The sequence below is a fragment of the Atheta coriaria genome, unplaced genomic scaffold (genome assembly GCF_025399875.1).
Source record: "Atheta coriaria isolate IRGN ID8LTWV9N9 unplaced genomic scaffold, Caltech_Dcor_3.1 hic_scaffold_5_pilon, whole genome shotgun sequence".
Lineage (NCBI taxonomy): Eukaryota > Metazoa > Arthropoda > Insecta > Coleoptera > Staphylinidae > Dalotia > Dalotia coriaria.
In genome coordinates this window covers 2798202-2825671 of record NW_027045447.1, presented here as the reverse complement: position 1 = coordinate 2825671, position 27470 = coordinate 2798202, and the positions used below count along the sequence as shown (strand labels likewise).

The 27470-nt window shown below is 35.4% G+C and overlaps 3 protein-coding genes across 3 annotated transcripts; all 3 read left to right on the top strand.

Annotated features, from left to right (window-relative positions):
* Positions 1-9933, top strand: LOC135792630 (phosphatidylinositol phosphatase PTPRQ-like). Its single transcript, XM_065303290.1, has 10 exons — positions 1-525; positions 590-1042; positions 1092-1355; positions 1418-1536; positions 1584-2094; positions 2154-2468; positions 2527-2696; positions 3274-4161; positions 8975-9037; positions 9097-9933. Exons 2-10 carry the CDS (start codon positions 766-768, stop codon positions 9610-9612), a joined length of 3123 nt encoding a protein of 1040 aa, XP_065159362.1. The 5' UTR covers positions 1-525; positions 590-765; the 3' UTR covers positions 9613-9933.
* LOC135792635 (receptor-type tyrosine-protein phosphatase mu-like) lies at positions 5740-7177 on the top strand. The gene is made up of 4 exons (XM_065303298.1): positions 5740-5951; positions 6004-6310; positions 6373-6507; positions 6565-7177. The coding sequence occupies exons 2-4, from the start codon at positions 6101-6103 to the stop codon at positions 7096-7098; spliced, it is 879 nt and encodes a 292-aa protein (XP_065159370.1). The 5' UTR covers positions 5740-5951; positions 6004-6100; the 3' UTR covers positions 7099-7177.
* A 6545-nt stretch (positions 9934-16478) lies between the features above and the next one.
* Positions 16479-21680, top strand: LOC135792078 (uncharacterized). The gene is made up of 12 exons (XM_065302699.1): positions 16479-16686; positions 16741-16848; positions 16912-17177; positions 17234-17438; positions 17492-18049; positions 18103-18552; positions 18603-18866; positions 18921-19039; positions 19097-19592; positions 19649-19966; positions 20024-20193; positions 20748-21680. Exons 1-12 carry the CDS (start codon positions 16491-16493, stop codon positions 21678-21680), a joined length of 4083 nt encoding a protein of 1360 aa, XP_065158771.1. The 5' UTR covers positions 16479-16490.
* Positions 21681-27470: the final 5790 nt, after the last annotated feature.

The following is a 27470-nucleotide window of genomic DNA, read 5'->3' as shown; positions in this document are numbered from 1 at the left end:
GTAAATGGTTCTATATGGATTCTAATCATTTATGTATTTCGTTTTTTGCAAATTTTGCAAATGGTATTACATTACAACTGTATGAGGTTTCGCAAGAGCTTATTAAAACAAAATATTAAAAGAGTGATGAAAACACACAATGGAATTATAAAACATTTTATTCAGACGCAGATGAAGATGCTGAATATTATTTACGCATTTTATTTAGTCCAGAAGACAAAATAGCAATTCGAAACATTATCAGGCATTCAGACTGCAAAGGAAGCAATTGGAACAATTTTCATTTCTCATCAATAGAGTATAACTTTGATTCAAGAAATTCTATCAAATGTTCCTCTCTTCGAGACCAAACTACACAACTTAAAATTTCGTTACCAAACTTGGATACTGATGTTTGTAATAATCAAAATCAATGTAATATATGTACTGACTTCTACAACACTTCAGAGTGTCCACATAGAATAACGTGTAATGAAAATTCATGTTTTTGTTCAAAAGGATACAGTGGAAAATATTGTGAAGAAGGTAGAGATATCAGTTAGGAATTAGGTATGCTCTCGCACACATTACTGTTTTTGATTTGTTGCAGAATGTGAAAGAGGAAAATATGGTTGCAATTGTGCATGTGAATGCGTAAATTGCATTTCGAACTTTTGCAGTCCTGTAGATGGTGCATGCTACTTTGGTTGTAATGATTTAAAATATGTTGCACCCTTCTGTAAGAAAAAAAATCTACCAGTGTTAACAAGGATTGCATCAACTCAAATGAATTGTGTTACAAATTGTACAATCACAATCTATGGCAATGAATTAAAATATGATGGTGTACAAGCACCAAAATATTATTACACTCGTTTATTTCAGCCAAACAGAACTATTTCAGAAGGAGAATTAACATCAATTAAAGTCAATTTAATTCATTTTACTAATTTAATTAAAGAATATAAATACAATTATCAAATAGTTTTGTGTGTTACTGATCAAAAATCTGAGTGTTTTAATGACGATTTGACAACATTTGAATTTAAAACAACATGTGAAGGTACTTTGCATTACTTTAATATACACATCATTGTAATGCTTTTTTTTAGAATTACACAACGATCAAATTTTAATTAAAAGTTTGAACAGGCGTACGACAATAAATGTGACATCTTACAATTCCAATATAAATTGTTTCTTACATGAATATTCCATGTTAATTTTGGATGAAGCTAACAGTACGGTACAGTATTCGAAACATTTAGGACGTAGTAATACTATATTATCATTGAACATATTTACCAACTACACACTGCAATTGACTAAAACCCACGAAATAACACATAACATTGTATTTACTACAGACGAATCGGGTAATAATATGGAAAACATTTGTAATATCTTATTCAAAAATTTAAATACCATTTTGTTTCAGTTCCAAACAGAGTTAGAAATTTAACAATTATTAGTTCATCAACTAGTAAACTTAGGGTTGTCTGGGAAGCACCAATACCTGTTACTGGAATCATTACCAATTATGTGGTTACCTGGATGGTAAGCTACCAATATCCATATGCCTGAATATTAATTTAAATTTTTAGTTGGTTGGCAAAAGAAGTTGTAAAAATGGAAATAAAAGTGCAAGCATTCAATCAAAAAATCTAACATCCACTGTAATTGAATTAAATGATCTTGCGCCATATTCAATTTATAATATATCAGTATCAGCAGTTACTAAGAAAGGTCGTAGTGATATCCATAGTATTTTAGGATACACAGATCCAATTACGACAACAGAAACAATGCAATTAAACAAATTTAATCATAAAATTACCTCCCTCAAAACTTCATTACAAATAGACTTAGTTGTTGATTGTGAAAATTGGAATGGTCCAATCTATCTAAACGCATATGCTATTTGTAAAAGTGAATGGTGTGAAGGACAATGGATTAATGCGACTAAGCACATGCAATTTAATGATAATGCTACAATTAACAATTTACTTCCATTTACTGATTACAAATTAGATCTTTATCAATCTTATAAGAACGGGGATATATTTGATAATATTTATAAATTATTATCAATTGATGTGAAGACACTACGTACTGGTATGTCTGCTTTAATTGCATTATACAAAATATTACTTTTAGTTTAACATTACTTCTAGTTCCAAATCAAATTCCATTTATGGAAATTTATAGTTTGTCGGAAATAAGTTTATCATTGAGATGGAGTGCACCTTATCCACCAACTGGAATTCTGGATTCATTTATAATAAAATATCATTACACTTCAGAGGGAGATAGCACGTCTCAAACAGATATCAATTCTTTGAGTCCATGCAAAATATGGCCAAATATGTATTGCACTACATTAACTAATCTTACGGCAAACAAGAACTACATTATATCAATTGCTGGACGTAATCAAATATCTGAATATGGATTGGAAACAATTTTAAATGAAACCACGTTGATTAAAAGTAATTTATACATATATAAAATTTGCAAGTTAATTAATTAAATGTTTCTTTTAATTAGCCCCGCAATCACCACTGAATTTGGTTATAAATTGGGACGAGTTTCGATTTCTTCAATTGCAATGGCAACACCCTAATAAAACAAATGGACCACTTCTAAGCTTTGAAGTAATTGTTAATGGTCAACATTATTTATACCAAGGACCGGAAAATACCACATACACTTTTAATGTAAGTTGCAATACTGGTCAAAGTATATTATTTTTATACGCGAGTCGTGGTAGCAATGTTAGTACAAAAAAAAAACACAAGACAATAATTTAGCAAGCAGATACACTTCGGGCAGCGTGACGAGTTTTGAAAAAATAGGTGGGAACTGTCTTTTGGAGTTGAAAGTTGCGGTATTTAACGAAAGAAAATTGGTCATGTGACATAGTTTACTTAGACAAGATTGGTGGAGACTGAAGTGGGTTGGGAAGACGGAGACTCCGGAGATACGGACTAGAATGTTAGTGGATACATGGAAAGGATAGGATTGCATTGCAATTTTAATGTTTAAGCATTTGTCAGTATTTCCAATAGAATGCATATAAATGAAACAATTCAACCAAGACAAAAGTAGGTATTATAACAATAACTATAAATATGAAAAGAAATTAAGAAGAAACGTACGCATTGCTATATTATTAACATCGCAAATCTACGCTTTGACTGATAGTAATGTGTACCTAGCTTGACATCAAAACTACCATATTAAATTCATGAAAGTGTTTACATTTTACATTTGTTTTTATTTCTATTGTTTCAGGCACAGTTTCAGTGTAATCCTGAAATCCGTCATGCAAATGTTTCTATTCAAACAGTCAACTCAAAATTCCGTTCTGCTTTATTGACTCGCCTATTTATTTGCCCAATTTTTAAGCCATCATTACAATTTAAGCCCTCCGCTATACACAATAGCAACAAATCCATAACTATTTCAATACCGGCTATTGAAAATGATGAAGCAATAAGCAATTTGTACATTGTTCTACTTGTCACCGAATCGGACAATACTCGTACAGGTGATTGTAGAGCAAAATTAGGAAATAATCATGATTCAATTATTTCGGTAAGAAAAAATCAAATATGTTGGATAATTGGGCATTATGAACAAAGAGATTACAAGGAAATTGAAAGAATGGAAATGAATATTAACTTAACACAAATACCTGAATTTAATTGTACCGAGAACTCGTTTGAAGTAAACATACTAATAGTCAATAAGTTGGATGACCAAATGTCATCTAATTGGTATCTTGTTAACCAGCGACAATTGGAAGATATAAAATTCTCAAGTATTTTATTGAGTTTGATTGTATTAACACTAATAATAATAATTATTATTAGTATATTGGGTTTATTCTTATGGAGAAAGAAGCGACGCCAAGAAAACAAGAACAAAGACTGTAAAATATATGTTGAAGTAATAATCCCACTAGTTCCCATGAAAAAAACAAAGTCGACTAAAGAAAAGAAGGCGAAATGCTCACGACCGGTTGTTGTTCGGGATTTTCATGAATATGTAAGAACATTGGCTAATAAGCCAGAATTTGCTATGGAGTATAACAACATTGTGGCATTAACTAAGCAATGGGATATTAATTTACATCGGGTAAAAACAGCTGCAGAGTGTTTAGATGCCAGTTATATATCTGTAAGTTTTTTGCCATAATTATAACTTATGTAAATAACTTTGTATTAACAATTAATTTAAAGAATCCTTTATGTGATAAGGCGTATATTTTGTGTTCCATTCCAACAACTTCATCGCACTACCAATTTTGGAAGATGATTATTGATGAAAAAGTAGAAAACATTGTCCTCTTTGCGAGTATGAATGATATATGCAATGTAGGCATTCATCTAACACATTCATGGTATAATAATTAATTATCGTTTTATATTTACAGGTAAAGTTTGAAAAATACTGGCCTGACTACCGCTCAAATAAATCAGTTTCATACTCGGACGGTTGCCCAAAGATTAAAATCACAACTTTGGCTGTTAAAAGATTATCTAGTTGTGATATGCACCATTTCAAAATTGAGCAAGACTCCCAACACAGACAGTTTGTGTTATGTGGAAACAATTTTTAAATGGGAAACCACGTTGTTAAAAGTAATTTATACATATATAAAATTTGCAAGTTAATTAATTAAATGTTTTCTTTTATTTAGCCCCCACAATCACCACTGAATTTGGTTATAAATTAGGACGAGTTTCGATTTCTTCAATTGCAATGGCAACACCTAATAAAACAAATGACCCATTCTAGGTTTGAAGTAATTGTTAATGGTGGCATTATTTATACGGGTTAGGAAGTATTTGCATACACTTTTAATGTAAGTTGCAATACTGGTCAAAGTATAATTATTTTTATACATGAGTCGTGGTAGCAATGTTAGTACAAAAAAACACAAGACAATAATTTAGCAAGCAGATACACTTCGAACTTGGCGTGACTTGATTTTGAAAAATAGGTGGGAACTGTCTTTTTGGAGTTAGAAGTTGCGGTATTTAACGAAGAAAATTGGTCATGTGACATAGTTTACTTAGACAAATTGGTGGAACTGGGGGTGGGTTGGGAAGACGGAGACTCGGAGACCACGGACTAGAATGTTGGTGGATACATGGAAAGGATAGGATTGCATTGCAATTTTAATGTTTAAGCATTTGTCAGTATTTCCAATAGAATGCATATAAATGGAAACAATTCAACCAAGACAAAAGTAGGTATTATAACAATAACTATAAATATGAAAAAATTAAGAAGAAACGTACGCATTGCTATATTATTAACATCGCAAATCTACGCTTTGACTGATAGTAATGTGTACCTAACCCGACATCAAAACTACCATATTAAATTCATGAAAGTGTTTACATTTACATTTGTTTTTATTTCTATTGTTTCAGGCACAATTTCAGTGTAATCCTGAAATCCGTCATGCAAATGTTTCTATTCAAACAGTCAACTCAAAAATTCCCGTTTCTACTTTATTTATTCGCCTATTTATTTTCCGATTTTAAGCCATCATTACAATTTAAGCCCTCCGCTGCCACAATAGCAACAACTCCACTTAACTATTTCAATACGGCTGTGAAAATGATGAAGCTTAATAAGCAATTTGTACATTGTTCTACTTGTCACCGAATCGGACCAATACTCGTACAGGTGATTGCAGGCAAAAGGTAAAATATCATGATTCAATTATTTCGGTAAGAAAAATCAAATATGTTGGATAATTGAGCATTATGAACAAAGAGAATACAAGGAAATTGAAGGAATGGAAATGAATATTAACTTAACACAAATACCAGAATTTAATTGTACCGAGGACTCGTTTGAATTAAACATACTAATAGTCAATAAATTGGGTGACCAAATGTCATCTAATTGGTATCTTGTTGACCAGCGACAATTGGAAGATATAAAATTCCCAAGTATTTTACTGAGTTTGATTGTATTAACACTAATAATAATTATTATTATTAGTATATTGGGTTTATTTTTATGGAGAAAGAAGCGACGCCAAGAAAACAAGAACAAAAACATTAAAACACATTCTGAAGTAAAAACCCCACTAATTCCAATGAAACACATAAAGAAAACTCAAGAAAAGAATGCGAAATGCTCACGACCGGTTTCTGTTCCCAATTTTAATAAGTATGTTAAAACATTGGCAAATGAGCGCGAATTAACTATGGAATATAACAACATTGTTGAATTAACTAAGCAAAATGATACTAATTTACGTCGGGTAGAAACAGCCGCAGAGGATTTAGATGCTTGTTATATAAATGTAAGTTTTTAGTTGTGATTATTACTTATGTTTATAACTCTATATTAATATTTATTTTAAAGAGTCCTTTAGGTGACAAGGAGTATATTTTGGGCTTGGCTCCAACAACTTCATTGCAATACCAGTTTTGGAAGATGATTATTGATGAAAAAGTAGAAAACATTGTTCTCTTTGCAAGTATGGAGGATATTAAGAACGTACGCATATGTCTACCACATATAGAATAGAAATTAACTATTGTTTTATATTTATAGGAAAAGTTTGCAAAATACTGGCCTGACCACTGTTCAAATAAATCAGTTTCATATTCAGACGGTTGCTCAAAGATTAAAATCACAATTTTGGCTGATAAAAGATCATCCAGTTATGATATGCACCATTTCAAAATTGAGCAAGCTAGTACTGTTGTGAAGACTCGTTTTTGGCACTTTACCAATTGTGACAAAAGAGGAACATCGAGGCATCTGGACAGTTTTCTCTTATTTCTACAAGGTCTACAGTTTATTGAGCGCTCTTTACAACATCCCATCTTGGTGCATTCTATTTGCGGACTTAACGCTAGTACCGATTTGTTTATATTGCTAGATATTTGTATACGACAAGCAAAACAGGATGGAGTTGTGGATATGTGCTATCAAGTCCGAAAGCTCCGAACACAGCAACCAAACTGCATTGCCACTGTGGAAGAGTATTTGTTTGCGCACCAATATTTAGATAAATACTTCAGTCTGCCATCATATGCTTATGTATATGATCACAATCCCATCATTTATTTTGCTAACAAGTAAGAACGTACTCGTATATGAAATTTAACACAAGAAATAAAAATTATTGCAGAGGCATATAGTAAATCTGCAGTGACGCGCATATCCACGGTTATTTATATTTAATCGCAAACCAATATCTAGGAGTTTCTTTAATATTAAATACATATATTGAATTAAATTAATTTAATATTATTAATATAAACATTAAAAAACAATTTAAAATAATAAAATTACTCTAATTGAATCTGCTGGTGCAACAGGCGCAATTTAATGACAATTAGGATTTCCGGTGATCTGGTGAAAACTGGGCGCAGATTAAAATTTTTACTTTAAGGTGGCAGATTGTATCTGTAACGCGAACAAAGGCTTTCTTGCTTCTGCAAGTCTGGGAGAGCGGGAGAGTTTGCAGGTTCCCGGTTTCGACATGCAAAACCCCCAAAGGTCGTCACTGTTTCGTTAGTGGCGGAACGAAAGTTCCGCCAATAATAATATCATCTTGGCGCTCTGTCTCAAGTTGAGTATGCTGAACTGCTCTGAATTTGCCCTCTACCTCTTCTTGTTTTTGTCCCGTTGATTGCAATAATACTTACTGGATTTGATACGTTGCAACGTTACCCAATTAAAAAATAATCAAAATGTAATTAAAATTTTCTTGAACAGAACCGTCACCCAGGTGATAGAGCGGTGTGTGGAGTTCAGCTCGGGTGACCAAAGTATCTGCGTTTCCACGAACTTTGGCCACCCTTTCAGGAACAAATTATATTAGTGAGACCCACAAAACATGATATAAAACAATCAATCAAAAATAAATCGAAGAAAGCTACGGAATTTGTTTCGTTTATATTTTAGATAGAAAACGCTTGTATTGAAAAAAGAAAAGGGCTGTCTTTCGGGTTTTCTCGACAAATTTAACATGGATTACGTACTCAAAACAGAAAAATAAAATGTCATGTGTCGGAGCGGTACGACATCAATTTATGTGGTCACATGGATGGTAAGTTGTAAATAAATGCAGGTTCTTTTAAGATGAACTGATCATTCAATTCAAGCAATTCAAACTTATCCGCGAACATTTTGGTCGACAAATACTATTTTCAACTTTTTTTATTCTATTACAAATATATTGAAAAAGCGTACAGTAAGTGTTTACTTAACTTTACTTAACAAATATATTGCTTATTGGAAATCAAAATAATATCTGTGTTTGATATTTATATTTAAAGAAAGTGCAATTAAATTTAACATTTTTCAAATTTGTTCAATAAATATCAATAAACAAAAATTATAACCAAACTAAGAAACTGTCGTCAATCTTAGCACAACAGTTGTACGTCAATTAACTTTGATGACAAATGAAGATCGCGATGTCCATTTAGCGTTTATCAACACAGTAACCTTGTGTTGGAATACAAAAAAATATTCATCAAAATCAGTTTAGGCGATTCGGATATATAAAGATATACGATTTTGCTAATTTCAGTAGGCGCGTCGCCAGCTTGTCCGTTGAACCAATCTAAACTATTTTATATTTAGTAAGCTAAGTAAAGTAAACACTTACAGTACGCTATACCCTCACAATATGGTTATGAAAAACGATATACAGTAGAATCTTGATAACTCGAATGTCAAGGGAAACCAAAAAAAATTCGAGATAGCAAGTTTTCGACTTAACAAGAATTTCGAGATATGAAGAGTTAACTCATCAAATTTCGACATCAGGTAAAAAACAGCTGCAGAGTGTTTTAGATGCCAGTTATATATCTGTAAGTTTTTTGCCATAATTATAACTTATGTAAATAACTTTGTATTAACAATTAATTTAAAGAATCCTTTATGTGATAAGGCGTATATTTTGTGTTCCATTCCAACAACTTCATCGCACTACCAATTTTGGAAGATGATTATTGATGAAAAAGTAGAAAACATTGTCCTCTTTGCGAGTATGAATGATATATGCAATGTAGGCATTCATCTAACACATTCATGGTATAATAATTAATTATCGTTTTATATTTACAGGAAAAGTGTGAAAAATACTGGCCTGACTACCGCTTAAATAAATCAGTTTCATACTCGGACGGTTGCTCAAAGATTAAAATCACAACTTTGCCTGTTAAAAGATTATTGAGTTATGATATGCACCATTTCAAAATTAAGCAAGCTAGCACTGTTGTGAAGACTCGTTTTTGGCATTTTACAAATTGTGACAAAGGAGGAACATTGAGGCATCTGGACAGTTTTCTCTCATTTCTACAAGGTCTACAGTTTATTGAGCGCTCTTCACAACATCCCATCTTGGTACATTCTAGTTGCGGACTTAACGCTAGTACCGATTTGTTTATATTGCTAGATATTTGTATACGACAAGCACAAAAAGATGAAGTTGTGGATATATGTTATCAAGTACAAAGGCTCCGAACGCAGCGACCCAACTGCATAGACACTTTTGAAGACTATTTGTTTGCTCACCATATATTAGACAAGTACTTCACTATGTTGCCATATACCTTCGCAGATGATCACAATTCCAACTAATAAAAATTTAATGAAAAAATATGAAAAATTTAGCAAATGCATAGGTATATCTGGTGTGACGCTGATATCCCGAGATGTTTCAAATCGCAAAAACCTACCTAAGAGTTGCTATAGTTTCAATCAAAGTTTATTTTTAATATTTTAATTTATAAAATTGAATAATTATAATTTGTATACTAGTAATTGAAATTAAAAAAACAATTTAAAATAATTCAACTAAACAAATTGAAGGTGCTGGTTGGACGTGGACCAATAGGTCCGAAAGATTTTAGCAATTTATTTACAACTGTACGTCAGATAAATAAAATAAATTATTAAGAATTTAGTAGTATTACAGTCATTTGCGGACATATTTGCCACAAACATTGCTAAAGTAATCTCCTAATTAACATTGAATTTGAACACGATCTTGTTTTCCAATAATAATATCATCTTGGCGCTCTGTCTCAAGTTGAGTATGCAGAACTGCTCTGAATTTGCCCTCTACCTCTTCTTGCTTTTGTCCCGTTGATTGCAATAATACTTACTGAATTTGATATGTTGCAACATTACCTAATTAAAAAATAATCGAAATGTAATTAAAATTTTCTTGTACAGAACCGTCACCCAGGTGATAGGGCGGTGTGTGGAGTTCAGTTCGGGTGACCAAAGTATCTACGCTTCCACGAACTTTGGCCACCCTTTCAGGAACAAATAATATTAGTGAGACCCACAAAACATGATATAAAACAATCAATCAAAAATAAATCGAAGAAAGCTGCGGAATTTGTTTTGTTTATATTTTAGACAGAAAACGCTTGTATTGAAAAAAGAAAAGGGCTGTCTTTCGGGTTTTCTCGACAAATTTAACATGGATTACATACTCAAAACAGAAAAATAAAATGTCATGTGTCGGAGCGGTACGACATCAATTTATGTGGTCACATGGATGGTAAGTCGTAAATAAATGCAAGTTCTTTTAAGATGAACTGATCATTCAATTCAAGCAATTCAAACTTATCCGCAAACTTTTTGGTTGACAAATACTATTTTCAACTTTTTTTATTATATTACAAATATATTGCTTATTGGAAATCAAAATAATATCTGTGTTTGATATTTATAATTAAAGAAAGTGCAATTAAATTTAATATTTTTCAAATTTGTTCAATAAATATCATTAAACAAAAATTATAACCAAACTAAGAAACTGTCGTCATATCTTAGCACAACAGTTGTACGTCAATTAACTTTGAAGACAAATGAAGATCGCGATGTCCATTTAGCCTTTATCAACACAGCCACCTTGTGTTGGAATACATACAAAAAATATTCATCAAAATCAGTTTAGGCGTTTCGAATATATAAAGATACTAGCTGACCCGGCAAACTTTGTTCCGTCTCGCTTTGCTCTTGTGATTGAGAAGCACAATGTCGAGTCATACTAACACGGCGCTTTTCACGTGCAATTTTTTGTTCTTCTTCAGTCCTTTCATTCGCAATCCTTTGAATCCTAGTTGCATTACGGTTTGGTCGGATAAGATTTGATCGTTTTGGTCGCTGCATGTTGAGTGGGGAAGCTACGAAGCATCGCACGAAGAAGAGACGGAGAAAACTCGTTTAGCATCTTCCAAAGAAGTTTTCACTTCAAAAAGTATTAAAAAAAGTATCCTACACTTACTAAGTCTTATTCAAACAAACACATCAACAGGGCAACTTTAACCAACACGTACAAACCCACGCACGTCTATGCTTAGGGGGAAGCTACGAATCGCACAAAGAGGAGAGGGAGATAATAGAAAACATTATATTTGTGTGCTCTTTTTCTCACGTAGGCTAAACCATATAAGCGAATATGTTTGTTTCCTATTAGTGTCCTTGAGTGTTCTCTAAAGAAGTTTTCACTTCAGAAGTATCCTAGTAACCTGCTCCAAACAAAAACATTAACCGGTCAACTTCAACCCACACGTACACACATACACACGTCTATGCTTAGGGGGGAAGCTACGAAGCATCGCATAAAGAGGAGTCGGGGATAATAGGAAACTTTGTATTTGCGTTCTCTTATTCTCCCGCAAGATAATCCATATACGCAAATATGTTTGTCTCTTTTTAGTGTCGTTTAGTGCCTTTTTAGAAAAGTTTTCACTTCAAAAAGTACCCCACTACCTTCTCCTGGCTCTAAGCTACCTCTCCACCAATTTATAGCTAAATTGAATTAGCCGTTCTTTAGTTATAATGGAGGTAACCAACACGACTTTCTTTTATATATATTTGTTTGTTACGAAAATTCGACCTGCGACTTGCGAAAATTAGCATAAAAGATGGATTTTTTCACCCTTTTTCGTGAAATGTTTGTGTTTTTTGGGTTTGCATGTGATCTTGTTTGCTAAGTAACTTCAAAATGGCCGCCAAAGTTTGCCCGTTTCTAGCATTTTTTATTACGTGCGGTGGAAAATATGCCATATCTTGGGAACGCTTTGTCATATTTTAGTTTTTTCTATATTTTATGATAGGACAAGAGTGCATTTTTAAGATGAACCCTTGAAGCCCCGCGAAATTCGGTCGTAATTGCCTCAAAATGGGCGCCAAAGTTTGCTCCTTTTTTGCATTTTTCAAAACACGCAGTTGAAAACAGGCTCTATCTCGGGAACCCTTTGTCATATTTTAGTTTTGTCTCTATTTAATGATAGGGCAAGAGTGTATTTTTAAGATGTACCCCTGAACCTGAACGCTATGGACGCTATGGTGCACGGTAATTTAAATGTTACAATCACAAATTCCCTGCAACTAATGTTGAATGTTATAATAAACACTTTATTTAAGATGTGAACTGTATTGTTCAGTGGTACACAAACAATGACACTCAATACGATGATTTCTTTTGAGTTACTGTTAATTTTACAATGGCGCAATATATAAAGGCAATTGCGCACGCGCAAGCTCCATAAAGTACTTTAGTCACGGCCTTGGCCGTGCAACGCATGAGATTCCCGAGTGTCGTCGTTGAAATCTCCTCACGCCGTATGCAGCAGTTTCTACTTTAAACTGTCGCGTTGTTGCTTGATCCGCTACGGCATCCAGGCGGGTTTTCACCGACTCGTATTGTTTCTTCGGACTTTTGCTTTCTAAATTTGCGTTATATTCGTTCATCAATCGAGTATTTAATTGTAACTACTTAGTAATGTGATTTATTAAATGTGCGTTTAATGTACATTATTGTAAAAAAGTGGTAGATGTTTGATCGCGTTTCGTGTGCGTAGTAATGCAAGAGTCGAGGATCGGTTTCGGTCGTTAAATGAATTGTATATAGGATGGTCCCCATATAGATTTATTGATCATTATCCCTGCGTAAGTAACTTTTAATTCAACATCACATACTGCATTTCTTCTATGATGTATGAATATAATATTCTAAAATCTTATGAAATGTTTCAACTTTTCTTTTAATTACAGCAGTTGCTGTGCCCTGGTCACTGATGCGCACAACAATTCGTAAGTTTATAATTCAATCATATTTTTCATTATAATTTGCGCGTGTAACATTTATTACCTCGTTACGCACCTCAAAATACCCGCAAAAGTTGGCCCATTTTCGAATTTTTCAAAACTTACTGTGGCAAATGGTTCATATCTCGCGAACCCTTCGATATTAAGACTATTAAGATTAAGACGCTGCGATCAAAAAAATGAGCAAAAATTGAAAAATGTCACTTTTTAGTACTTTTAGTCGCGTTTCTTGACCTTTTACTATTGGAAATATAATTATTTTATATTTTTATCTGATAGAGAATTTTTCAGTCTTTCATAATCAGCAATTCGTGGGTTGCTATCGCTTTTAGTTTAAGAGATATTAATGATCGAAAATCGTCGATAAAGAGTGTATCAAGCACCTTTTTCTTAAGAATTAAAATTTCATCTCTCAGATTTCCGTTTTAACTATCCTATCTTAATTTTATATTTTTATAATTATTGTTGTGGATATTAATTACTTTATATTAAATTTCTTTTAGTCGAATTTTCCTATCAATACTTGGAAGCAAAGATATTGTATAAAATATAAAATTAGCCAATTGGCCGGTTTAGCCTTTAGCTGATTAGCCTGGCTAATTTCGGTTAACCGGCTAAGCCGAGTAGCAGCCAGCTAATTAGCCAGGTTAACTTTAAGAAGTTGAACTCAAAAGAGGCTTGTGAAGTGGCTGTCCAGTTAGCCCCCCACTTAAAATAAGGGAGGGAATACAGAGAAGGTATTATGAAGTTGCCATAGATGGAAACAGATTATCAAACAAAACGGCGCATATTTGAACTAAATCCGATCACTGTAACACTTTTTATAAAGCATTGAATAAAGAGCAAAAAAGTGGAAGGGAGATATTTGACAACGTTTATTAACTTGGCTTAGTAGTATTGTGGGCTACAAGACGAATTTACTGTATGCTAATATTAGGCAGTAAACATGCAAAAATTCAAGCAATGTGTGTCAGTGATGATTACAATGATGCAATTGCATGGATTACACCACCACAAACTGAATTCCTAGAACTTTTGTCAGGTAAACATTTCAATCTTAAATAAAATATCTTAGAAATAGAATTTGATGTTATAGCCAATAAGACTTTGAGACATGTGAATTTTGATTGGGCTAATAAGATATGGTCCGTTGAGCCGGCCTATAGAGGATTGTTTGGCCCAGTCCTAGATTATACATAGGAAAGTAAATTATTTACAATTCGCATTTTGCTTAGTTTACATCCTAATACAACCATACACAACCATACACAACAAACTAATGGAAAACATCACAATACCTGAATATCAAAATGGATTTGCGAAAGAAAAATCTACCATAGATGCTATACACATGATGAAACAGATTCTACAAAAAACAACTGAGCATAACCAGAAAGTGATAATCATCTTCATAGATTTTAAAAAAGCCTTTGACTCCATAAACCGACAACTAATGGGAATTATACACTCACTCGAGATACCAACAAAGGTAAAGGCAATGATCAACATTGTCACTGAGAAAACAACAACATCAGTAATTACGAGAAGCGGACAGACAAGGGAATTCGAAACAAATAAAGGGATAAGGCAAGGAGACATACTATCAGCCACATTGTTCACACTAGTAATCGATCACATACTCAGAAATATACAAAGAAAGGGAACATTAAGAAACAAACCACTACAAATAATTGCATATGCTGATGATATTACAGTGATAGCCAAACAAAAGTACCTGCTTGAAGAAACAATGAGGGAAATTATGGAAGAAGGGAGAAAAATTGGACTATACACAAATACGGAGAAGACAAAGGTAATGATCACAGGAGACGAGGAAACAAGTTCAATTAAGATAGGAAACCATATGTACGAGTGCGTAAAAACATTTAAATACCTAGGAGTCACTATCAACAAGAAAGGTACAAACACCGACGAAATAGCGGAGAAAATTCAAGCTGCACATAGAGCCTACTATGTCAATAGAAAGTCACTAACAAACAAGACGCTGAGAAAAAAAACAAAACTGGGAATATATAAGACCATTATAAGACCAATTCTGATGTATGCAGCAGAAACATTCACGTTAACAAAACAAGATCGAAACAAAATGGAAATTGCAGAACGAGCAATATTAAGAAAAATTACAGGAGCCGAACAAAATGGATGATGGCACAATTAGAAGAAAAACCAACCAGGAATTGAATGATGTAATGGAAGGGGAAAACATCATAAGAATAATAAAGAAACAGAGACTAAGATGGGCCGGCCATATCATGAGGATGGATCCAGACACAATACAAAGGCAAATAACTGATTGGCAACCAACATCCAACAGGAAGAGAAGAAGACCTCGAGAAAACTGGTTACAGCAAGTAGAAGACGATCTCAAACACCTAGGAATAACAGAATGGAAAAATAAAGCAAGAAACAGAAGAAAATGGAAAGAAATTATAAAACAAATATAGAATACGGTTGATCCGCCGAATAAGGATCTGTAAATCTGTAAATTTAAGATGGCAATGTTACGCCGATTCAATTCGTTCTGTTTAATCTAAGACATACTTTGTTTTGTAATAAATGGCGCGTAATTTAAATTGGAATGTTGTTAATGTAGTTGAGGAGGAGGTGTATCCGACATATATATATATATATATATATATGATGATAGGATAACTCGAGTTTGTGCCTCTCAATCACAAGAGCAAAGCGAAGCGGAACAAAGTTTGTTGGGTCAGCTAGTACTTGATAAATACCTGAGATTGGATTAATAAATTGGGCGGATGGTGGAGTAATCCATGCAATTGCATCATTGAAATCATCACTGACACACGTTGCAGAAACTTGGAAATTTTGTCGAATTCCAGTAACATTTCCATATAACAAATGCGCCTTTCCATGCACCTTACTGAAAAGCTGTATTAAGCACAGTAGTACAATGCCCGATCGCATTTTGTGAACTAATTTTTTTTAGTATCACGTCTAATATATTTTTTTGGACTTTGATTTGATATTTTTATCTAATCAATAATTTAAAAATTCTACTCGTACATTCTAAATAATTAACTGTGTAAGTGTCTATATCCTGCAGAACTACCTGGTCTAATAACTTCGACTCGAACGTCCTGTATATGACAGCGGAAGAATGGATAGAGTTAGGGTTTCTCCGACGTGGTTGCGTCAATAAATTAGTAAATTAGTAAATTAGTAAACTTATAATAAATAAAATGCTCATTGTGTGCTACTGGACTGGAGATTACATTTAATATAATTATCATTTTAAAGTTATGTCAATATACAAAATTGCGTGACTTTTTCCACTCATGATAAGATAAAATAGAGTAACTGAAATTCGACGTTTGTCGTTTGCAATACTTTTTGCAGTATGTGAAATGTGGACGTCAAATTTGATATTTATGTTAACTTGGCTTAGTAGTATTGTAGGTTGCAAAACAAATTTCCTGTATGCTAATATTACCGGCAGTGGTGAAAATGTTACAGTTAAAGCAACGTGTGTTTGTGATGATTATAATGATGCAATTGCATGGATTACACCACCACAAACTGAATTCCTAGAACTTTTGTCAGGTAAACATTGCAATCTTAAATAAAATATCGTAGAAATAGAATTTGATGTTATAGCCAATAAGACTTTGAGATATGTGAATTTTGATTGGGCTAATAAGATATGGTTCGTTCAGCCGGCCTATAGAGGATTGTTTGGCCCAGTTCTAGATTATACATGGGAAAGTAAATTATTTACAATTCAAATTTTGCTTAGTTTACATCCTTATAATGACTTTTATAATCTAGATATGCCAATCTTTTTAACCAGAGCGACTACACCTGGAGAACAATATGAATATAAAGAAATACGTGACATTCAAATACTTAATCAACTCGAATTGAATTTCTCGTTTTTGGGGAAATCAAACGCACACATTTACTTATGTTCAGGTGTCCTAAACAATGCCAATTCTTGCTTAGTTTTTATTTTGGGCAGCGGAAATGGAAACAGAAGTCATATAAAACTATGCAAATATAATGCAACAAAAACATGCGAAAATTTGATTGAAGAAGTAATTCTCACATTTGCATCAAAATTTAAGCAAATATTTAATCAAGTTGTTTCCAGATTATACACGATCATTTTTTCTCGGAAAATAATTGGAGCCAGATAACTATACGATACTTAAATCAACAATTGCAAGTGATTGTCAATAACAAACGCTTGATATCTCTCAATTCCATGAATTGGAATTACACAATCGAGTTTCAAAAATATACAAAAGTATCAATTCACTCAAATACTGAGAATGCATTATGGAAATATCATGAATGTATAAAACAAACTTAATGTTTTTAACCAAACTAATTTTGTACATAATTTTAGATTCATATTATGAGGATCGAAGAATTCATTTAGCGGAAAGATCATCTACTAGTTTAATGTTTCACGTAAAGTCAACCTATTTATGTATTTCATTTTTCGCAAATTTTCAGAAAGAAATTACGATTCAACTATATGATCACTCTGAGAGATTGATTGAAACAGAAAAATATTCTTGCAAACACAGCACACAATGGAATTACAAAACATTTAACACACCGGTACACGAAAATCATGAATATTTTATAGTTTTACAGAGTAGCTATGGCGACATTATTGCAATTCGTGATATGGTTATTCATGATGATTGCAATACAATGGATCGATTCAATCATCACATTTCGAGTTTGTCATTTAGTTTAGCATCAATAAAAAATATAAAATGTTCATCACTTCGACATAGAAGCAAGCATTTAACAATACATCCAGCAGATAATAAAAGTCACTGCAAAATTTGTAGTGCTAAATACCATAATACAATACAAAATTCACATCGAATAATATGCAATGAGCAACTTTGTTATTGTTCAAATGGATACATTGGAAATTATTGCGAAAAACGTAAGATTAATGCTGACATCAAAATTGGCAAAATTGCATTTGTTTTGTTACAGAGTGTGAAGATGGACGTTATGGATGTAATTGTGTATGTAAATGCGGAGAATGTGTCGAGGGCTTATGCAATCCAGTCAATGGGGAATGCAACTTAGGATGTAAAAATAATTATATTGAACCCTATTGTATAGAAAGAAATCTGCCAGTGATAACTGGCATTGCATCAATTCAATCTGATTGTGTCACAAATTGCACAATAAGAATATATGACAAAGAATTAAAATATGATGGTGCACAGGAACCACAATATTATTACACTCGGTTAATTCATCCGAATAACACTGTTACAGAGAGACAAATAACACCAGTTAAAGTCAATGTTATTAATTTTACCAATTTAATTAAAGATACCAAATATAATTATCAGATAGTTCTTTGTGTTGGCGAGAAAAAATCAACGTGTTTTAAACAAGAATTGACAATATTTCAATTTGAAACTACATGCGATGGTATTTAAAATCTATCTTAAACTATTTTTTTTATCTATAAACTGTTTTAGAACTGCACAATTACCAAATTATAATTAAAAATATAGAAAAAGAGACCAATATATATGTGGAAAATTACCAGCCTGTAAGAAATTGTTTCATACAGAATTATCAGATGCTAATCCTTGATGAAGCTGGTAACACAGTACAATCTGCAACACATTTGGAAGTGAATAATACTGAATCATCATTGAAGATATTCACAAATTACACTCTTCGTTTGATCAGAAACAACAAAATAACAAATAATATCATGTTTACCACAGACGAATCCAGTGAGTAATGATAACTTACGACGATTATAATATATTATTGCTTGTTTGTTGAAGAACCCCTTGGAGTGAACGATGTAAAAATTACCTCAGCATTAGCCAGTGCATTTAAAATAGTATGGAAAGAACCGTTGCCTGTTCAGGGAATAATTACCCAATATCTCGTGGAGTGGAAAGTATGTTGGAATAGAGATGATATGTTTCTACTTTTGAAATCATATTTTTGTTCTTAGTTTTGTGGGGAAAATGATTGCTTAATTGAAAATGAGGAGCATGAAATGCAATCGCGTAATGTGACGGCTGCAGCAATTGAGTTAAACGATTTAAGTCCCTGTTCCGTTTACGAGATATCAATTTATGCATTTACTAAAAAGGGAAGAAGTGAGGTGGTAAAGACAACAGCATATACGGATGTAATTAATCTTGATCCGTATAATTATACTGTTAGTTCAACCGCGACTTCAGTTCAAATATCATTTAATGTTGATTGCATAAATATGAAAAATCCATCTCTGGTAATTGTAAATGTGACATGCAAAAGTGATTGGTGTAAAGGAAAAGTTAACAAAACATCGAAACAATTAACTTATAAGAATGATAGTGTAATTGTAGAAAATTTGCTTCCGTATACAAATTATTTGTTAGACATTTATCTGCAGTTCAATCAACAAATATCATTAAATAATTTTAAAATAATAGGCTCCCAGGATTTTATCACGTTGTCCAGTGGTTAGTATATATTTTAGATAATAGATTTATTTCATTAACAATAACTCTATTTTCAGTTCCACACAAAATACCATTTGCTGATGTATATAGTTTATCAGAGACATCTTTGTCCATTCGATGGAGTGCACCTTATCCTCCAACTGGAAAATTGGACACATTTATAATTCAATACGGTTATAATACCGAGAAAGAAACCACATTTCAAAACGTAACAGTTTTAACAAGTTTTTGTATAATATGGCCGGAATTGTTTTGTCTGACATTAACTGACTTAAAATATAACAAAACATATACAATATCAATAACTGCCCAGAATCAGGGAATACCTTACAATGCATCGGAAACTGTATTAAGCGAAACAACATTAGTAAAAGGTGACAGTGGCAATAAATTTGAAAGAATACTAAAATATATACTTTGATAATACACAGTTCCACAACCACCACAACATCAAATCGCTTTTTGGAGCTCGACGCGATTTCTGCAATTGGAATGGAAGCATCCAAATAAAACAAATGGGCCTCTTCTGGGGTTTGCAATCAGTATTAATGGTGAAAAGTTTTTTCATAAAGGTTTAGAGAATTTGACCTACACTTACCAAGTAAGTAAAAATCTATAATATAGAAATGAATTACAAAATCTGTTATTACGGTGAGAAATATTTGAATAATTGCCAGGTAAACTCTAAAGCCAGCCCTTTTCTATAGGATAAAAGTTCGCATTATAATTCAATCATAGTTATAGTTAAATAGTTGAACAAGAGATGGCGCGTTGAGGTTCATTTTTAGCAATTCTTTATATACGGTGGAATCCCGGTAATCCGGACCCGGCTTGATCCGGCACCTCTTGTAATCCGACGTGGTCATATGCCATATGTTGTCTTAGGTACTTTTCTATAATCCGACAAATTTGCTCATCCGACACTGCCCTGCAAAGTGATTGTCGGATTACCGGGACTCTACTAAAATTAATTTCTTTAAAATAAAATTACGAATCTTATTTATCGAATTGGCACATACTATGTCTAAATCAAGATAGTACATTTTTATTTATTAAACATTACCAGGACGTAGTTGCGGAAAAAAGCTAGTTCAAAATAAAATTATAATTTATTTCAAAATATTAATTATTATGTGAAATGCTGATTTTTTTCAGACTCAATTTCGATGTGAACCTGACAACTACCAACCCACAGTAACAATACAAACCGTTAACTCATTATTCAGTTCCGAATTGTTGAGTGATCAGTTTATCTGTCCTATTCTTCAGCCATCATTTTCTTCTTTGGCTTTTGTGAAACAGATAAACTGCCACAATTTCACTGTGTTACTACCAACAATTGAAAACACTGAAACAATTAGTTTTCTGTATATTGTAGTGCTTACCAGTGAACTGGACCATACAGGCGATTGCAGAGATAGTATTAATAGTATTCACGATTCTCTTATTTCAAGTAAAGAAAACCAAACATGTTGGATAGTTGAACACTACGAACAACATGAATACAAAGAAATTGAAGACACAGAATTAAATATTAACATACCAGAAATGGCAGAATTTAATTGCACTGAAGAGTTGTATGAAGTAGGCGTATTGATTGTCAATGAATTAGGTGACCAAATATCATCTAATTGGTATCAACTAGAATTGATAGAAATGAGCTCATTGGAAGTGACTGAACTTAGTTTGGTAACCATCTCATTGCTTGTTGTATTCTCATCATTACTGGTGATTATAATAATTGTGGGACCTATGTGTAGGTATACATTAGGAATGAGCCACACAAACAACCGCAATGTTGTGTATTCTGAAATACCAGTATTGCTCAGTTCATCACATTACATAACTTCGGAAGTAATACCGCCACCACTTCCTATGAAAAAAACAAAGTCGGCCGCAAATATCAATGAAAAATGTTCTCGTTTAGTTGCATTAGCCGATTTGCATGAATATGTGAGGGATCTTGCTGAAGGGGATGATTTTATTGCGCAACATAAAAAAATTGTAAAATTGACTCCAGTTAATAATGAATATCAAAACAAGTTAGAAAATGATCGCGAATTTAAAGAAATATATGCCCTGCGTTGATTAATCTGTTATAGTATACAAGAAACAAGTGGCTAAACGAGGGGAATTGCAGATGAGATTTCATTGAGAGCGAGCGTATCGAGCAGCCCCTCTAGACAAGGTGGGGACTCGACGCCGGTGCGGACCACCCCTATGCCAAGGACCAATTTTTCCTGGAAATTCCCGCTTGCACCTAATGGCGCACATATCGACACCCAACGGCAGTGCCAGACCAACCAGCCCGTGCGCGGCGAGACTCCTGAAGCTCAAGACAGGACGGACGGCCGTTATATTTGTTGCCGAAGCATGGTCACGTCGCCCGCTATTGCCATTCGCCTCCAGTTACCGCTTCGAAGTTAAAACAGGAGACCTCCGGAAACCAAGCACAGTTCTACGTCGCCCTACCAGGAGAGGGATTTGGCAAGTGGCAAGAAAGCCTCCAGGGGTTGGGAAACCCCTGCACAGTGACGGCATACGTCGATCCGGGGAATACCGTGTGCACGATCAGAGAGAACATCACGTTGGCAAACCGGACTGAAGGTGCTGCAATACGTGACCTCTTTGCGAGGTTTTGGTCAAAAGACGGTGAGACCATGGTATGGTGTGCGAGCAGGTACAGCTACTCGTCGTGGAAGATGCAGCCCAGCCTTTTGACCTGTTGCTGGGGAAAACGCCTTAGATCTACTGACGTTGCTTTCGTGAAAAAACCGGTCTGGTGCTAAGGTGGGCTACAGCTCCCAGGAAATGTTTCTGGCTGACGCAATTTTGAGTAGCTCCAGGAAGGTATCAATGCACACGCTGGGAGAAGTAAACTCGTGACGGACCATACGATGAACCCGCAATTCCCGGTTCTTGTGGAGTCTGGAAACCGGTCAGCTTGGAACATCTCTTTTCTGCCGGTGCATTCCCGAATCCGCAACCCGGGAGCCAAGTCGCAGAGATCCGGGGAGAGTTGAAGTCAGCGGGGGGTGTGGACCGCCTCACCGAGATGGGTACTTATTGCGATCCAATTGCATTCGAACAGTTAAGCGTGGGTTCTTCGGACGAAGAAGTACAACAACATCTGGAGCGATTGGTGAACGACTACCGGAGCGACGTAGCGCCCGCAAACGGCAGTGGGTTGTGCTCTGAACATGCCGCTATGGACATCGCTAATTCAGCGCCTGAGCCTGTCTCGCCGTTGAACAACCACCAGCATCAGAATGGCATGTCGAACGTGTTTAACCAGCCGGACAAGCATCCAAGTCGGAGCATCGCGACAAGCATCTGATCACGAGAGTCGCAGCAAGAACCACAAGGGCTCCCAGGACAAGGATCGCCATCATAGCAGCGAAAAAGCGCTTGCACTCGGAAGTCACTGATGACTACGAAGACCAATTAAGCCAATTAAGAAAGAGAAGAAGAAGTCGAAGTTCACGCCAGTGATTGTCAGGAAGGAGCCGGCTGGCAGTTCGAAGAAGCGTAAGAATAAGGCCAAGGAGGAACAGGAGGTGTGGAAATGGTGGGGGACAGGCCAACATCTGCGCCAACAAGCGGCAACGACGAAGTGGACCATCGCGACGCCAACTACCCCTGACGACGGGGTAGCCTTTAGCCTGGTTAAAGGATTATTACACAAATTACCAAGAGCGCGGGGACGCGTCTTAGTCAGGAAGGGCCGAATGTGAAGTACGGCCTTGTGGCGTAGTCGCATGCGCGCAGCGAATGATATTTAGGGAGTGCGAGAGAAGACAGGCCAGAGGGGAGTCGAGTGGAGAACGCGGCAAAGGGGAGACGAAGAGATCTAGAGACAATGAGATGAATGAGAAAAATGAGAGACATTGTATAATTAGTGAATAAAGTAGAGAAGATTTTGAGTTTGAGACCTTATGCCGAGTTATTTCTTAAGGGGCACACCTAGTGTGACGACTTAAAAAATGGCCATTTTTTGGAATTAAATATAAAGGAAACTAGTGAGTCCACCTATTTAAAATTTTGAGGGTATATTTATACCGGTTTTGTGAATCTATTCAAAGGCAGGATGATAAAGCATTAAATTTCGCATCTAGGAAAATTATTTCGAATTTGCTGAGACACTGCAATTTCCTGTTATACCAAATAAACGACAATTTCTGTCGCAAGGCGTTCCTACTAGTACGCATACACACAAATTTCAATATAACTTTCTGCTTGACTCAATAGTTGAGTATTGGCGTTAAACAGTAGATAAGAGTCATGACTTTCCATTAACTAACTACAATATTAGATAAGCGGCGTGGCTGTCCACCTACGTCAAACATTAGAAAAGAAGCGAAATTTTTCATGAACTGCATCAAGACGGACATCAGTTGTACATTTTGTATTAATAATTGAGATCAGAAACTGTACGGTGCGAGTTCACTCTGTCGGCTACATGTCCTCGTTTTAGCTCTTAAACCGCACTCCGCTACATAGCCAAGAGCTAGTTCGTAACCGTGCCGTCCAGACGCCCGTTGCCCGCTACACATCCTCGGTCTTCGCTGCCTTACAACCATCGTAAAGACACACACGAACCAGTAACCCAAACCATCTGTACCGGCGTCGTCCACAACGCACGACGCTCCAGCGTTCACACTTACGGTACGAAACCATATGATAAAGCATTAAATTTTGCATCTAGGAAAATTATTCCGAAGTTCCTGAGACACCACGTTCGCCTGTTATATTGAAAAAAAACTGCAATGCCTAGCGTAACGAGTACTTAATAGTATTTACATACACACACGTTTTAATGTATCTCACGTTTAAAAACGGAGTGATCAAAAATTAAATTCCGCATCTAGGAAAATTATCCCAGTTATTGACCTAGTTTTCCTGTTTTATTAAAAAAAAAGTGCAATTTCTAGTGCAACAAAAACTTACTCGTACTCACACATACACATCTCACTTTACGAAACTATCTTGCAATATATTTAAATACGAGAATTAAATTTTGCATCCACGAAAATTATTCCGAAGTTACTACGATCCTGCGTTTGCCATTAAAAAAAACTACAACTTCTAGCGTAACGAGTACCCTCTAGGTCAGTCTAGGTGGACTGCGCATCTGCTTTGTCAAAGTCACGCTAAGGGAGCGGAGGCAGGGGCAAGAGTCACAACCCAGCACGTCTGCGATACCTGGAGAGGAAGTTGGTTTAATGTTTAATGGTGAAAAACCACCTAAAATATTCGGAAGACAAGCTTAAAACCGTCATCCGGCATGGTGTTCAGGTGCCAACAACTTAACTTCCACCATTCCACCTGGCGGTGTTCAGCGCCATATACATGACACTCAACTAGCAGAAGATTTACATTGACTTCCTTCAAGAACCCTGGGTACGCAAATATCAGGTATGAAGCTTCCCCACGAATGTTTGTAAATTGATTTATTCAATTAACTGTCTGAGGCCAAGAGCAGTGTTAATGCTCAGGAAAGACATTAAACATATTCCTATCCCAAAATTCACCACGGGAAACCAGGCGGTGGCAGCCGTAGAAATCCGAATAGTAGGAGGGAAGGGGCATATAATCATTGCCTCTATATATCTGCACGGTAACGAAGACAACCTCTCACTAGAGGCAATCAAATGCCTTGTGGAGTGGTGCAAGAGGAATAACAGGCATTACATTCTCGGCTGCGATGCCAACGTAAATATTAGAGGTAAGCAACTCCTTGAGTATCTATGAACTAACGATGTAGAGGTCATTAATAATGGTAACAAACCCACCTTAGTTAACGCCATCAGACAAGAGGTTATCGAGCTAACCGTAGCTGACGCATTTACGGAGGGTAACATTCAGAAATGGAGAGTTCTAGAGGAATCATCAGTGTATGACCATCCAAAGATAGAATTTAGCTTAGAATTAAAATTTAGCGGCAGATATTGAAACAACGGAGTGCAGAAACTCTAGGCACACCAACTGGGAACTCTACCTTGAGTATCTCAGGGAGGAAACCGAAGGATTGCGCCACAAGATAAATACAGCTATAAAGATGCTGTCCCATAAAAAAGAGACAATTATCCAGAACAGTGCTTTCGGGGAACGCTGAACTTGGGTACTTAAAGAAAACGGCAAGGAAAACTTTCAATGAAGCAAAGCGAACAGGCAACTGGAATGCCTATCGAAGCGCACTTACTGAATACATGAGATAACCACCACTGTAGAAACAGTCCTGGAGTGCAAGGAAATTGCACTTGGCACATTAATAGATATTGAGGGAGCAATGATAACACAACCCGACTATCTATAAAGGAAGCAGCCATCCGAATGAGTATTGACTGTCACACAGCGGATTGGGTTGACAACATGCTACCCAATCGCAAAATCACTGCAATACTGGGAGGTGTCCAACGGACTGCTACTACAGAAAGAAACAGCCCTCAAGGGCGGAATTATCACCTCATCTATGGGGTTTCGTCGTGGTCGACTTTCTAAAAGTGCTCAAGGAAAACGGATTTTAATCGATCGGGTACGCAGATGATATAGCGCTAATCATCAGGTCAAAGTTTGACGCAACGACACTCTCCATTATCAGCAGTTGGAACAAACAGGAGGGATTCAACGTTAACAGTTGTTATTCCGTTTACGAGAAGAAAGAAGCTGCAATTAAAACCTCCTAAACTAGACGGACAAACCATTAAAATGGCACAGGAAGTTAAGTATCTTGGAATAACCCTTAGTATGAAACTAACATGAAACTGGGATCTGAACAAGAGTATAAAAAAAAACAACAGCGTCATTTTAGACATGCTGCAAGCTATTTGGGAAAATATAGGGGCCTAAAATCAAATATGGTTTTGTGGTATTATATAGCCATAATCAGATCTATAGTCACCTATGGTTAATTGATCTGGTGGAACAAAGCCAAGAAAAAGAAAACCCAACACGTGCTTCAAAGATTCCTGAAGCAAGCATGTATATGAGTAAGAGGGGCAATGTAGGTCAATCTACTTCCAAGATCTACTTCCATTGCACAAGCAACTCGAAAAAGAAGGCTTGATATATGCGTCCAAGCTAAGGTGCCCAACGTATCATCTAGGGTATATGAACATTTGCAGCCAGATTGACAAGAAATACCAAATGTACCCCTGGGACACCATATCTCTCAGATTTCAGTTTGACACAATTCTTGAAGAGGTTATTGAAAACCGCTAAGCTGTGTGAATCGATTTGGGAAATTGGACAGAACTCATACATGGTAAGCGGATGCGTCCAAGAAGACCCGGGGGGCAAGAATTAACGAAGAATATTAGAAGTTTTACTTGCTAGGAAGATCTTCTACTGTCATTCAAGCCGAAATCCTGACAATTGAAAAATGAGCCTTCTTATGTCTTGCAAAAAGCAATAAAGGAGTGTACTACTAAACACTGAGTGCAAGCCAGACTGTCATAAAAAAAGCTAAAAGCAAACGCCTTTGACTCTAAGGCAGTCTGGCAGTGCAGGAATACAATAAGGTAACTGGCGGAATGGAATAAGGTCACACATATGTGGTCTCCAGGACACCAGGGTTATATGGGGAATGAAATTGCCGATGAACTCTCCAAAAATGCGGCGTCGGCTCTCTGGTTGGGCCAGAATCGACTTGTGGATTCACAAAAACTCATTTAAGGCAAATGGTACCTAGATGGAAACAAAAGCAAAAGCTTGACTACTAGCAGAGAACGCCCAAACACAGACAGGCGAAAATGCTTATTGATTACTCGTATATGGCAAAAAAAACGGGGCAACTCGTTAGCCTTCCAAAATTGACATAAGAACTGTGACTAGGATACTTAGGGGGTACTGCAAGGTGAAGTAGCTCCTTCTCAAAAT